The following is a 15,852-nucleotide window of genomic DNA, read 5'->3' on the forward strand; positions in this document are numbered from 1 at the left end:
ATCAATTCACTTGTTTTTTCGGGTCTTTGTTTTAAGAGGGACCACTGGAAGTGTCTGACTACTCTGCCATCTTGGCCCCACTGCCTCTTTTTTTTAATGTAGGCGTTTACTGCTACAAATTTCCCTCTGAGCACTGCCTTCACTGTACACTGTAAGTTTTGGTATGTTGTGCTTTCATTTTCAATCAACTCGAAAGATTTTCTGATTCCTCTCTTTACTTCTTCCTTGACCTACTGGTTAATAGTGTGTGCTTAATTTCTATATATTTGTGTATTTTCCAGTTTTCCTTTTGTTATTAGTTTCTTATTTCACTCCATGTGGTTAGAAAATACAGTTTGTATGATTTCAATCTTTTCAGATTTATTAAGCCTTGCTTTGTGACCTAATATATGGTCTATCCTTGAGAGTGAGCCATGTGCACTGGAGAAGAACGTATATCGTGCCGTTGTTGGGTGTAATGTTCTATATTTGTCAGTTAGGTCTAGTTGGTTTATAGTGTCATTCAGGTCCTCTACGTCTTTACTGATCTTCTTTCTAGATGTTCTGTTGTTACTGAAAGTGGTGTATTAAAGTCTCTGACTATTATTGTTGAACTGTCTATTTCTCCCTTTAATTCTGTTTGTTTTATATATTTTAGGGCTCTGATGTTAGGTGCATATATACTTATCTTCTTGATCAACTGACCCTTTTATCATTATATGATGTCCTTCTTTACCTTTTATAACAGATTTTTATTTAAGTCTATCTTATTTCTGATATTAAAATTGCTACCCTAGCTCTCTTTTGGTTATAATTTGCATGGAATTTTTTTTTCCATCCTTCCGCTTTCAACTTATTTGTGTCCTTGGGTCTAAGATGTGTCTCTTGTAGATAGTATGCAATTGGATCTCGTTTTTTTTAATCCATTCTGCTACTCTCTGTCTTTTGATTCGAACATTTAGTCCATTTACATTCACAGTAATTACCAATAAGGACAGACTTACTTCTGTCATTTTGTTATTTGTTTTCTGTGTATCTTATACCTTATCTGTCCTTCATTTCTCTCAATACTGTCAACTTTTATAATTTGTAGGCTTTTTGTAGTGAATAATTTGATTCCCTTCTCTCTTCCTTTTGTGTGTATTTTTTTTGTTATTTTTTTTTGTGGTTGCTGTGATGATTATATTTAACATTTTACACTTATAATAACCTGGTCTAAAATGATACCAATTTAACTTCAGTAACATTCAGTATACCTAAAATGTCTCCCTCACTATTTATTTTGCTGTTATCACCTATTATATCTTTAAACATCATGTGCCCTTATACAGGTATTCTTTGTACTATTTTTGCAATTTTTTTTGTAAACCTGAAACTATTTCAAAATGCAAAGTTAAAAAATAAAAACAATTTTTAAAAGGGAGGCACACACAAAATACAGCCTACCTGTGGATTCAGTAAGGAATTATAATTTGCCAAAAATACTCAATTTGCCTTAGGTAATTATTCCTTTTTGTGCCAATTAGATAAAGTGACTAAAATGAAGGATCTTTAGAGTAGACTTTTTAGGATGGTATATACTATTAAAGTAACTGGAAGGGAATACAAGGATAACAGCTCACTAATTGGCATTTATTCTGTTCCTCATAATCAATACAGTATTTAGAAAGACTTTACCTCCTTTATTTCATTCTCAACATGACCCAGATGAAGAAAGTGAAGCGCAGAGAGGTAAAGTGACTCAAGGTTAAATAGTAAGAGTAGTGCTAAGACAAGGAAACTAGTGTGCTGATTCCAAGCTCAAAGCTCTTTCCACCACATGAACTGCTTCTATCCTTAAGATATAAAAAGAAAGAATATATCTATAGTAACCTACAGTTATATACCAAGCTAAAAGGAAAAAAAAAAAAAAAAATTTCTTGATTATGAGTCAGAAGACCTGGGTTTTTAAGTCCTGGCTTTACCACAAACGAGCTACAAGATCTGGGGCAAGTCACTTTAGGTTTCCTAGCCTCCATTTCTTCAATATCAAACAATAAGGTTGGACTAGAGTCTACGTAAAATCTCTCCCAGTAGAAGATTCCATTACTCTAATCCTCCAAACTGTGCAAATGTGTAGTGCTGAGTGGCTATCTCATTGATACTGTGGTCACACCCCAAAAGAATATTTTGTCCCTAATTCAGAGGCCCTTAAAAATCAGATAATTCTGAGCAAAATATCACCATATTCTTAAACTCCCATCTATGTAAGTGGAAATCTAAGATGAAAAAAAGGTCTTTAAGGTACCAATACGTAAGATTTAGTAACATTTTCATCATGATCTCTCTCTCTAAGACCTTATAATGGTTTAATATTTCCTTCTACTTATCGAATGTCCCTCAAATTTGGCTCCTCATTTTATTCTTTCTGCACCTGTTCAGGTCCTCATCATCTTTCTCCTATTACTAAACAGCTTCCTAGCTGTTCTTCTTGCTGTAAATATTTTCCCATTCCAACTCATTCCTTACTATACTGCAATAAGTATTTAAACTAAATTAAACAAAATAAAACCTAATTTGGTGACGTTAATTCGTGTTTAAGTCTCCAGTGGCTCATCACAGTCAACAGGATTAGATACACATTCCTTAGCAAAGCACGCAGGCCCTTCACTCTGGTGCTTGGCCTACTTTCAGGTTCCAGTCTTCTTGTCCCCTTCTTAAACTTTGGCTATATCAAACTTCTTGGCATTCTCCAAACACTTATGATTCTTTCAAGCCCAGAAAGTCTTTGCACATATAATATTTTTCTGTTTGAAATGCCATCTACCTTTTCTACCCCTGTTCCTCATTCAAGATCTGATTCAAGTATTACTTCGTCTGTGAAGCCTTCACTCTCATAGACTTTTACACAGTTGTATTAGAGTACCTATGATTTACACTGTAATGATTTGTATATCTCTTTTCTGCACTTTTAAAAGATCAGTCCTTGAAGACAGGGACTGATGTACTCACCTTTATGCCTCTGTGTAGCATTAATACCTGAGAAATAATAGGTGCTGACTAAAGATCTAAGCTATCCAGACTAGAACAAAAGACACTCCACTACTCAGCAATTTTATTTCCTCTTGCAGTGTTCTTATTAACCCTTACGAAAGCCTCACAAACTCTCCCCACTACAACTTCACAAACCTTACTCCTCTAATTCCTACTATACTCCAGTCACCACCACACAGTTTAGTACATTCCTTAACACTTCAGATGTTTTGTCTCCGCAATAGCAGAGCAAGCTCCTTAAAAATGTCCTAAAATAATTCAAATAAGCTAAGTAATAAACACACAAAATTGTAAGTCTTCTAATAGATCATAATATATTGTGATCATATTGAAGACATCATCTGACTTTCTGGGCGGATTTATATACCTAAAATGTTCAAAGTTCTAACTATTTTGTATGTATCTGAGTTTAGAATTTATTACTCTGAAACATATCTCTCTTCAGTGCAAAAGAGAAAGGTAAATAGTTGCCCTTCAAATAAGCCCTCCACTTACCTGGGGTTCATGATAAGACGTCGGAAGAAGTAAGTCCAGGTGATATAATCCATTGCATCCTGCTTAGATGTTATTGTGCCACCAGCAATCTCTGCATTTAAATGGTCAGAGAGCACTCCTAATAAGCTACATGGTGAATGAGATATGGGAAACATACATGAACATTAAATGAAACACACTTGAATTTATCACTTAGCCCAAACCCAGATTTTATGTTCTAAGATGCAAAACAAATGTACATATTCATCCTAAATTATTTCAGTGGGAATTTTGTTTCAGTATTTTTTCAAGATGAGACTACCAATCATTTAGTATCATGAACTCAAGAAATTAGTTTATTAACCAGTACATATATATTTATGTTATTTGAACATGAATAAAAAGTGGGCTAGTCAGAAAGAATTTAACAAAAATACTATAAATGCAATTATTTTCCAGAATAAGTTAATACTAGTAACCATTTTTTAAAAGGAACCACGAGTACCTGTCACATGGTAGGTACTCAATGTTGTTGTTGTTAGGAGCCATTGAGTGAATTTTGCCTCATAGCGACCCCATGTGGTAGAACTACCCCAAAGGGTTTTCTAGGCAATAGTCTTTATGGGAGCAGATTGCCAGGTCTTTTCTTTTGCGGAGCCCACTGGGCAGGTTAGAACTGCCAAACATTTAGTTAGCACTCAAGCATGTAACCAGTGCACTACCAAGGCTCCTTAGGTACTCAAAAGATTGTATTTTATTGCTATCAATCATTCTGGGAAATTAAATGAGAGATAAAAAATAAGCACATGCTTATAGGGAGGGAGCTAGTAACTCTCAGTATGACAGGCTGAGAGCCAAGAGGAGCAGGGTAACATCAGGCAACAGAAGAGATATCCTGGGGAGTAGGGAAGAGTATATTTACGAGGTACTGGAGTAAATATAAAAGGAGCCTGGGTGGTACAACCAGTTTCAAATTGGCTGCTAATCTAAAAGTTGGTGGTTTGAACCCACCTAGCAGCTCCTCAGAATAAACGCCTGGTGAACTACTTCCATAAAAGATTACAGCCACGAAAATCTGATGGAGCAGTTCTACTCTGTAACACATGGGATCACTGTGAGTTAACATTCTCTTCATTCATTCAGTGAATATTAAGTGCCAAGTATATACAAAACCCATTGCAGCCGAGTTGATTCCAACTCATAGTGACCCTACAGGACAGACTAGAACTGCGCCATAGGGTTTCCAAGGAGTGGCTGGTGGATTTGAACTGCTGACCTTTTTTTTTGGTCAGCAGTCATAGCTCGCCGTAGCTCTTAACCACTGTGCCACCAAGGCTTTTGGTTAGAACTCAGGCTGCTAACCAAAAGGTCGACATTCCTTTCTTTTCCTGGATTGCTATGGGTTTTTATTATGAATAAATATAAAATTTTATCAAATGCTTTTTTCTACATCTACGATGTAAGATTTTCTCATTTTTTTCAGTTAATGTGGTTAATTACACTGATTTTTAAAAAATTATCTTTGCATTTACGGAATAAACTTCACTTGGTTGTAATATATTATCTTTTTACACATTGCTAGATTTTATTTACCATGACATCGGCTTGTTACTTATTAGCCTTTGGTATCAAGGTTATTCTGCTTTCATAAAACAAGCTGGCAAATATTCCTGTTTCTTCTCCTATTAAAAGTGTTCAGACAAGATTGATGCTATTTCTTCCTTTAATATTAGGAAAGTTTCACTGGTGAATCATCTGGGTCAGGCTATTTCTTTGTGGAAAGATTTTAAATGTCAGATTCAGCTGTTTTGATAAAGGATTATTTATATTTTCTATTTCTTTTTATGTCAGCTTATGTAAGTTGTGTTTCTATTTTGAGGAATTTTACCATTTGATAAAAATTTTAAAAATTATTTTAAAAAAGTTGCTCATAATATCTTATCTTTGTAATGCCTGTGGGATCATTTCATTCCTGATATTGTTATTTTGTTTTCTCTGTCTCCTTTTTTTTCTTGATCAGTCTTAAAGGTTTATCAATTTTATTAATCTTTTCAAAGAGCCAACTTTTGGCTTTGTGTACTTTTTTCTAATGTGATGTGTGTTGGTTTTCAATTCCTTAATTCCTTCTTATCTTCTCTTTTCTCTAAGTTCAATTTGCTACTCTTTTTCTAAATTTTTGAGACGGTTATTTAAATCATTGACATTTCAGCTTTTCTTCTTTTCTAATATATACATTTATGGTTGTAAATTTTCTCTTAGCACAATGTTAGCTGTGTCCCACAACATTTAATGTATTTATATTTTCCAAATTTAAAAAAAAAGAACATTAGCACTTAGAATAAAACACCCAATAAATATTTACAGTATAAGAAACATGTTTGGTTCTCAACGCGGCTAGATTAAAGCAGATAACATATGTACAAAAAAGAATATGATAAAAGGTAGAAATAGTAAGTGTCGTAAGTAAAAAATGGATAAATTTCAGCAAGAAAAGATTACTTACACCTGAGAAAATGAAGGAAGAATTTATGGAAGGGGTAGTAGTTACCAGGTCCACAAAATCATATGGGATAATTCCGAAACAGACTATAAGCCTAAATTATTCATTATAAGTCCCTTTATTTTGGTTATTTAGTTAACTACACTCTAAAAGCTCAAACCAAAATAATAATTTATTAAGTGCTTACTATGAGACAGACGTGTTCCAGCACTTTACATTTATCATTTCAAGCACCCTAGGAGATAGGTACTATTGCTATGATTCTCTTTTTACAGGTGGGTGAATTAAGGCACCGAGGAGTTAAATAGCTTGCTCAAGATCCCAGGTTGTCTGGATCCAGAGCCAGTGTGGCTGAACACTGTACTACACTACTTTAAATAAGTTTGTTTTTTTAAGTGAAAATTATCATTGAATGATGTCTTATAGTGATAATTACATTCAGTTTCACTTCAAATAATACTTTTGAATTAGAGTTTGACTGACTTTTTTACCTAATAACATAACAAGAAAAATATCAAATTCCTATAAAATGATTCCATTTAAATAATTTAAAGGCAAAATTTACCTTGATTCTACTGGGAAAGGTTCATAAAGAAATTTTTTGTAAAAGTCTTTCTTTATGTCATGGACCAGAATTACAGCTTTGCCTTGGTCATCAAACTGAGGCCTCCCAGCACGCCCCATCATCTGGAGTACATCTATAAAAAGAGAGCATAAGGGATATTTTGCAAAGTGGCACATAGAACAAGGTGCATTTACTGATTCTGGCATGCTTCTCTAACACAAAATAACAAAGGATAATATTTAAGAGTATGTAACACTATCTCTGGTATCTACTTTTGAGTTCCTTAAATAGGTATTATTTCCTCAGAAAATTTATAATTAAATAAGCATTTCACTATGATGGAAAGTGGGTTCCCAAAAGGCCCTCTCTTACTGTTTATAAAAGGAAGAAAAAGTTTCCTTTAGTTATATGCTTAAAAATGCTGTTAAAGATATATTAATATTTTAATAAAAAAGAAAATAAAGTCAAACCTACATAGAAAAATCTCTTTGAAAGAGCCATTTGATTATTTTTCCCCATGAATAATGAGCCCATTTAAGCCTCATCCTCATCCCCATGTTATAAAACTTCTTTTATACTACATGAATCTCTGAGATGAAGGTACAGTTTTCACATATATTCGAGGGAAATAAATAAATATATTTATCTCTTTAGAACCTACTGAAAATGCTTCTTTAAAGGTTTTAAATATATCTTAATGGGCTGCTGATGCACAAACCGTAGCAACAAATACTTTGGTTCTAGAAGTTTAATTTTAAGTATCATTTCTAGTGAAATATATTTAAAATTAAACGTAAGTAATGTTTTATCATAATTTATTAAATCACTAATATCTACCTGTCAGTACTTTTATCTATTTATGAATTTGAAAACATCAATTATGTACTTGATATTTATTAACAAATTTGTTATGTAAAAGTTAATAAAACAGCTCAATATTTTATATAATATCTGCATTAACAGAAAATTTACAACTTGCTCATCATACATTTAAATGGACCAATTCTCTAATATTTAATTCATGTAAATTCAGCTTAGCAAGGCTAAAATAGAAGATTAATATAGCTCTGTAAAATTTTAAAATTTACCTGTAATGGGAAAATCCACATAACGTCTTGTTTTTCCGTCATAATATTCTGTTCCCTTAATAATTACTAAATGAGCTGGAAAGTTTACACCCCAGGCTAATGTGCTTGTAGCAATTAGAACCTAAAAGATAAAAGATAATATCTTATATCTAACTAAAATATAACTTTGAAGTTATCTTTAGTTCTCTATTAACAGGAGAAAAATACCTGAACTTTACAGTTCACAAACAGTTCCTCTACTGTTTTTCGGTCCCTCTCATGTAGTCCAGCATGATGCATTCCTATTCCAAAAGCAAGTGTCAGCTTCAGGTTGGAATCTCTTAATGTTCCAATGATGTTGTCCATCTGGAAAAAAAAAAAAATCCATAATTACAATGTAGGCACATTAGCTTTAATATTTTCATAGTAAGCTGTATTTGATTGATTTTAATTTTAATTTTTTTGCTTTTTATGACACTATAAAAATATTAGCCTATTTACAGTTAGGATTAAAGTATAATTAATTGAAAAGAATATCTACTTGGTGAGAAAGTATATTATAAATATACTAAGGCTTAAATGTTATCCATATTACTTTTATGCATCAAGGAAAAAAATCTGTGGAATAATGCACTACCCCTTAATGAGTAACAACTATTAAAATGGATATAATGCTGCCTAAAATGCCTTCAAACCTCATTTCTTTTTCCACTATTAGCACCTCTAACATTACAAGGATACTTGCAATCCGTTTACTCTCCAGGTTGTGCACACACTGATCAGCAGTGCATCAAACCCCTGGGTAGGGAATCTTAAACCAGGTGCTGCAATTTAGTAAAAATGCATAAGGTCAAACATAGCCACATAATGAAACACTCAAAAACTGTTTTCTTTACTATTTTCATTTTGAATTGACATAGAATACTTCAAGTTTTCTTATGTGGGAGCAAACTGTCTCACACTAATAATCCATAAAATAGGAAAAAGAAGTTTGGTTTTATAAGTAATTATTAATGTATAAAAAGCATCACACAGATTAGGCAAAACTTTAATGACATACAAATCAGAATGTTATTTACTAATTTTCACTGAACTGAATGTAATGTATAAACCAGTTCATTCTGTTTCATATTTACTACTGTTCACATGATATTCCTGAATTATTTACTTTATAAACTGTTAAGCAGGAATATAGAAATGTACTAACATAAATTCACCTTTCCTTTAAAATTAGCACAGAATAAATAAGCTGACTACAAACGCATGCTATAGAGAAATGTGTCTTAGCCTATAAATTATGTTAGTCATTATCAAGTGACAGCCTGCTACCTATTTCTTGTTCCATAGTTCACAGCATAAAATATCCTCAAATCACACTATCAAAAATTAACGCACTGGTGTTCTTGCTCTGATGATTATTTTCAGGAAGTTTTTTTTTTCTTTCTGTTTTTATAACTTAAATCACAGTGTATTTTTATAATTTGTATAATTTGTGGTGCTCTATGGCAATGTTGGGAGTCCTGGTAGGGCAGTCGTTAAGGGATCGGCCGCTAACCAAAAGGTTGGCCATCTGAACCCATGAGCCATTCCACGGGAGAAAGGTAGATCAATCTGCTTCTGTAAAGATTTACAGCCTGGCACAGCCTATGGGGCAATTCTACTCTGTGCTATAAAGTCTCTATGAGTCAGAATGGACTGGACTACACACCACAACAGCAACAACATGGCAATGTTGGTTATACCCCAAAAAATAACATACCATTTACCAAAGGAAAGCTGAAGAATTCTACGGTAGGAAGTCTGCTGAGCCATTAATACTCCATCATTTAGCATCAGGGAATGCTGTTTCTCACTGACCACCTCTCCCACTCCAATTTCACATAATCAATGCATGAAAGAAAACTATTTGCCTATCTGAACAGGCAAAGACCTAAAATCCTCATGAGAGCGTTCACGCACATGCGCACGCACGCACACACACAAACGCAAAACTTCACTTATTATACAGTTTCTGTAGATGAATTATGAATTATTTGAAGATTATAAAAAAGCAAAATTTATAGCAGATGTTCTTCAATCATTAAGCATAATATACTACTAGAACAGCCTATTCAATCCTAGGATAACGAAAGCTTAAAACAAGAGAACAGATTTTATTTACTGAACATTTGTTATGTATCAGACGTTGTGTTTAGCACTTTACAAAGACTGTCACAAATAATCTTTTATATAAAGTAATATGGTTTATAACACCAAATTCATTTACACGACAGTTTTCAAATTAGAAACCTCAGTGAACTTGAACAGTACAGAGTAGCCTTTTTCAAGCTTAGTTCTGTGAGAGAATTAAGCCCTACAAAAAATATTTGAGTCACCATTTTCTCAGTTCTCGCAAGGATAGCTAGTACCATTCTAGATGCATGGGAGATAACTTCATTCATTATATACAATGGACGCCTTAGGGCAAGCATTAAGGCTTAATTCTCGTTAAGACAGGCTGCTATAGAGTTTTAAAAAGAATAACCATAATAGTTATTACACTGATACAGGAAGTTTTAATTCCACAGTTCATTTCTGTTCAACTAACATTTGTTGTAATTTATACGCAATCTTTCCAATAAACAGCCTTTGAAAATATATCTGGTAACTGATAGTTAAATACAAAAATTATTCAATATTGTAATGGATCTATGTTCCTCTAAGTAGTGTTTTTTTTTTCTTTTAAGAGTGGTGGGGGAGGAGGCACATATGCAAACAGTTGAACCATTTACTTTAACTTAATAGAATTTTTTTTATTTTAAATTTATTATACTCAAAAAGCTTTTCTAGAAAGATAGGATTCCATTTAAGTAGATACATTACTCTGTGCCTGAAATACATTCCAGTCAGAATATAATTCAGTGAGTTGATGACAATGCTGGCTCCAAAAGAAAGGAGGAGACCAGATTGGACAAGAATGAGCTAACAGATTGTGCAGCCCAATTCTGTCCCTTTGAGTGTGATATATTGTTTCAAGATGCTAAAAACCCATACTTTTTCAAAGCATATCTGTTGTGCTGGTTTTCCCATTTTCACAGAATCCTCATTATCAGAACTCTGTACTCTTTTCAAAGCATGTCAGACTCAGACCATATGCCACTGAATAATACTTATCAATTGTTTAAAATGCTCAATAAAAGAAAGATGCACCATACAAAGGAATCATGAAAGTTATGAAGACTTTTTTATTTTACAAAAATAATTAAATATATCACATCTGGTACAGATGTTAGGTAAAGTTAAAACAATTTCTTATAATTACCAAATGTTAATTTCTTATAATACACTTCTGTATGATAAACCCCATAGATGAAGGGTGAAAAATTAAGTGAAAAAAAACAGAAGTTTCCAAACTTTACCAATATTCTTCATAATGTCTCTTCCTTTGCTGTCCCCTCTGAAGCCCAGAAACCACCTTCAAAATGATTTACCACACTGTTAAATATATAAATATACTTACGTGATTAATTATACAATTATAAGAAAAATAAGTATATAAATAAAATCTGAAAAATAACATGTAAATCTTTGCTATGTCTGCCAAATAAACACAATACTATTCTCAATGTTTGCTTTTTAGCTTGTCCTGAGCTTGATGCCAGCCGCTCCTTGGAAATCCTACGGGGCAGTTCTATTCTGTCCTATAGGGTTGCTATGAGTCAGAATCACCTCGATCGCAATGGCTGTGGCTGGTTTTGAATCTTGATAGCAATATCAAAATTGGCTTGTGGGGTGAGATATTAAAGATTTTCCTTACATGCTTCTAATTCTATCCACCATGCTATTGGTGGGAAACACCAGTGTAAGTGTTTCATATATAGCTTTGAATATATACTTTTATGCTTATTTTCGTTTTTAGAGAGTTGAGATTCCAGCACATGCTATATGGAGAGCACTTCCATATATTAAAAAGCTTTTAAAATACAGACAAAGCTGATAAAAGGGACATGATAGAATTAACTTTCTAATGTATCATACTTTTAAATGAACAAACACTGTATTAATATGAATTGGATTTGTGAAGATCACAAGCAAAAGATTATAAAAAGAAGATCAAATTTTACCACATGGCTTTCAGTAAAAAGAACCTATCTATGTAGGAAGTATTATTCAATGGTGCTATAATATATAATAGTAATAACAGTTATCATTTACTGAACATTTAACTGTTCCAGGCATATTTTACCTTACATGTATTAACACATGTAATCCTCAAAACAATCCTCTGAGAATAGGATTATTATTATCCTCTTTTATAGATAAGGAGTTTGTACCTGCATGGTACAAACTATTAAAGTTCTTAGCTGTTAACTGCAGGTTGGAGGTTTGAGTTCATCCAGAGGTGCCTCAGAAGAAAGGTCTGGTGATTTACTTCTGAAAAATCAGCCATTGAAAACCCTGTGAAGCACAGTTTTACTCTGACACACAAAAGTGACCTGATGGCAACTAGTTTGATTTTTATAGATGAAGGAATGAGGCTAAAAGTTAAACAACCCACCAATGTCACACAGCTTGTAATGGGCTGTCAATATTGAATCTAGGGAGCATGGCTCCAGTCCATACTCTCAGCCACCATGATACCCTCTAACCACCACATGGATGAGAGGGATACTTTAAGAATTATTTAATGTAACGATATTAGTCATTTGGCTTAAGGTTGGGTCCCATTATTTTAGACCGTATGCAGAAAACAGGTATGATGTGTAATAATGAGTAATGTTATCAGACTCACAGCTGGAGAACACTATGCAGATGATTCACAAATCCATACATTCTTTAATATTTGAGTATTTCCACCCCATGCCTGAAAATGAAGATATCTAAAATTATCTTTTTTTCTAAACTGTAATATTATCTTCTTCATCTTACTCGTGATTAATAATGGCACAGCTCTTGTTTTGTTGCTTGTGTTTGACATTTTAGCTACTAAGTTTTCTCTATCTTTTCCACACCTCTGCCCCTGTCAAATCCACCTCCCCCAACCCTTTGACATTTCCATCTCTTCTAGTCAGTATGTTGTCCATTTACTGCGTGTGAGAGTAAAAAAACACAGGCTCTGGGTCAGCCGTCCTGGTTTTGAGTGCTACTGGGCAAATCACTTAGTAATTCTTCTAAGTTCAGCTTCTGCATCTGTAAAACTGGTATAACAAGAACTACCTTCATAGAAGTCATGATTAAATGAGATAATATAAACCCTTAGTGAACTATAAAGTACTCTATAAATATATCAATTATTACTAAGAGCTTCACTTCTTTCTTCAATAGGACAGGCATGATACCAACTAAGGCAAGATAAAATAGAACAGTCTCCTATCTAGTAGTTCAAGAATATTATTTGGCTGCTCCCAATTACACAAATATTCCATGAGCTTCAGCTGAGTTCAAACGTCCAATGATCAGCAAATTTCTAGATAATGTCTATTGTGACACTTAATCTCCTCAGCCTAATAGTTTCTTTACTGGTCAGTTGTTAAGAAGTCTGAGGCTGATTAACACTGAAAGCACTTGGGGTGGGAGTTCTATATCATGAAACCAATCTATTTTAGTTTGATATTGTAAAAAGAAAAACAACAACAAATAGGTCCTTCAAATAGAAAATGATGCGGTTATCTCTGCATTAAACTCAATTTCTGATTTTCAACAATCTCAAAGTCTATTTTCAAAGCCTGTAACCAAGTTTTCACCCATAAGAAGAGGTCAATGTGTATATGCTGACTGAACAGCCAAATGAATCAAAGAAAAAAAAAAAGTAAAATATCATTAGTAGAAATCCCACCAAATCTGACCTTGTGATAATTTTGAGTAAAGATAGAAGACAGTTCATCTTCGTAAGTCTACTATGCCTTTACTTATAACAAAGTTGGATGAATTACGTTTATCTTGAGATAATAAACTTTTCAAGCATTTAAGAACATCCTTCAAGCATTTAAGCTTGTGAAAATATTATCAATCTTGTTCATCAAAGTGCTCCACCTGTGCACCTACACTAGTTTTTCATGAATCACTTTCAAGCACTGGGTAAAATTAAAGTTAATCACTTCTTTAATAACGTTGTTTAATTTAGATGAGCCTTCCAGCCAATTAGTAAGAATTTACAAGGTTTAACTATACTGTTGTTCCAAGAACTCTTATCTTCCATACGCCTCTGATTTTCATGTTATTTCCATATATATTCCTGCCATATCTTGATCCAGACAGAAAGCTATTCCATTCCTGCTTCAGATCCTTTCCCCCATCTACCTTCTGGCAGCATTGCAGACTTTAGAACACAACTTAAACATTTTGGACCAAGCCCTTTAGGACACAAAGCCTTGCAGAATTCTAATTCATTCCCACTTGTAAAGGCAAAAATGGTTAGTGCTTTTTGTTGTACTCCTTTTTTAGCTACCTGGACTTATTTGACAGCGTAGAGGAAGAAAGGGGCAGCTGTGCTGCTGACTGGCAAGATACATGGAGGAGTTGAGGGGGAGAATAAAGTGTAATCTTCACACAAAGATCTTCTCTCCAACCTCAGGTATGACATCTCATTCAAAGTGTGAGTGATGAAATAGGGGTTGCATTCTCAGCTTTTATTAGTAACAAATACTCAGAAGAAATGACCTTCCCTCTACTTTTTTATCTTTAATGTGGGTTGCCAACTATCCAGATCCTAGCAGCTTTCACTCTTGCACGTGGGACCAGACTGCAGAATATCTGGCAGGAGTTAACAGACCATACTTGCTAGACACTAAATTATAACATTAATTAAAGTACACAGTAAAGCTTCTAGAAGGAGTTGTGCATCCTATTTGCATCCACCCTGTCCCCCCTACTTACTCTTAAACCCATTCCAAACTGGCTTCTGTTTACAACATGTCACTGAAACTGCTTGTTAAGTTTGTCTAGGACCTCCATGGGCTAAATCCCCTGAGCGTTTCTCTGTTCTTAGCCCACTCAACCTCCCACCAGCATTCGATGTGGTCAAGTACTCCTTCCTTCATGAAACCTTCTCTTCTACGGTGTTTTCGGACACCATCTTACCTCACTGGCATCACAATTCTCTGTACCATTTGTCAGCTCTTCATTTTCTACCTAAGATCACAATGCAAGAATCCCTCAAAGCCTGCCGTACTTCTCCACATTCTCTGCCTGCGGGTCTTATGTGCTCACCTGGGTTTAAAGGCCACCTCTACGCTCCTAAATTCATAAGTTCATCTCTCTGATGCGCTCCCTGGTTTTTATACAACTATTTCCATTTGCCTTGAAATTTTCACTTGAAAGTCTTAGCCATACAAACTAATGTGTCTAAAATATATATACATATTTTTTTTTTTAGCTCAAATCTGTCTCCTTCCTCCCTCCATCTTCCACTCTCAGTCTTCCCCATTTATCAACAAATGGCACCATTATTTACCCAGATTATTTCATTTTTTACTGAAGAGTCATTCTTGACTCTTTTTCTTGCCTCCCATTCCTATGTATCAGAAAGTCCTTTGATTGTGGTCTAAAACATGTCTCTCCATTTCCACTGCCACCACCCCTAGGTGACCACTAGGCCACCATCATCAATTTCACTCTTGCCTCCACTTTGATCCATTTTCCACTAAGGAGCAAAAGTGACCTTCAAATGTAAACTGGGATATGTAAATTTGCCTAGCTCAAAATCTAACGATGCCCTGGAACACCCCTTCCCTTGATGCTTGCTTGATTTGCTTCCTTCAGGTCTCTGCTCAAAGAACACCTCATCAGAGAGGTGTTCTCAATTTATATTAATGTGTAGCTTCCCACTACCACCCTCAGCACTCCCTATTCTCGTTTTTACTTTTTCCCCATAGGAAGTTGTTTGTTTATTGTCTTTCACCCTCACTAGAATGTTGATTCCACAAGGGGGGGAACTTTGATTTATTCATTGCTGTGACCTCAGCTTCTAGAAAAGCACCTGACATCCAAAAAGAACTCAAAAAATGTCTTGTTTGATGTACTTAATGTAAATGACGGCCACTCCATAGTATTTAGAATAAAATCCAAACTCCTTAACTATGGCTGTAAGGCCTTGCATGAACTGACTTCTGCCTATCTCTCAAACTTAATTTGTGCTATGTTCCTCCTCTTCAATTTGTCATTCCCGGCATAGTAGATCATATGATTGGCCGATTCAAAATGGCCAATACCAGTCCACTTCAGCTCACTAATGCCTAGATTATCAATGTTTATGT

The 15,852-nt window shown here is 34.3% G+C and overlaps 1 protein-coding gene across 5 annotated transcripts in view; it reads right to left on the bottom strand.

Moving 5' to 3' along the window:
• ASCC3 (activating signal cointegrator 1 complex subunit 3) overlaps positions 1–15,852 on the bottom strand; it is a 414,547-nt gene that overhangs the window by 109,605 nt on the left and 289,090 nt on the right. For all 5 annotated transcript variants that reach the window (XM_004372420.3, XM_023727600.1, XM_023727601.1 and 2 more), the window contains 4 exons: positions 7,847–7,984; positions 7,640–7,760; positions 6,552–6,684; positions 3,508–3,633 (listed from right to left, as the gene is read on the bottom strand). In XM_004372420.3, the coding sequence (XP_004372477.2) occupies positions 3,508–3,633; positions 6,552–6,684; positions 7,640–7,760; positions 7,847–7,984 (518 nt within the window). The remainder of the gene's footprint in view (positions 1–3,507; positions 3,634–6,551; positions 6,685–7,639; positions 7,761–7,846; positions 7,985–15,852) is intronic.

The sequence above is a fragment of the Trichechus manatus genome, unplaced genomic scaffold (genome assembly GCF_000243295.1).
Source record: "Trichechus manatus latirostris isolate Lorelei unplaced genomic scaffold, TriManLat1.0 scaffold00017, whole genome shotgun sequence".
NCBI lineage: Eukaryota > Metazoa > Chordata > Mammalia > Sirenia > Trichechidae > Trichechus > Trichechus manatus.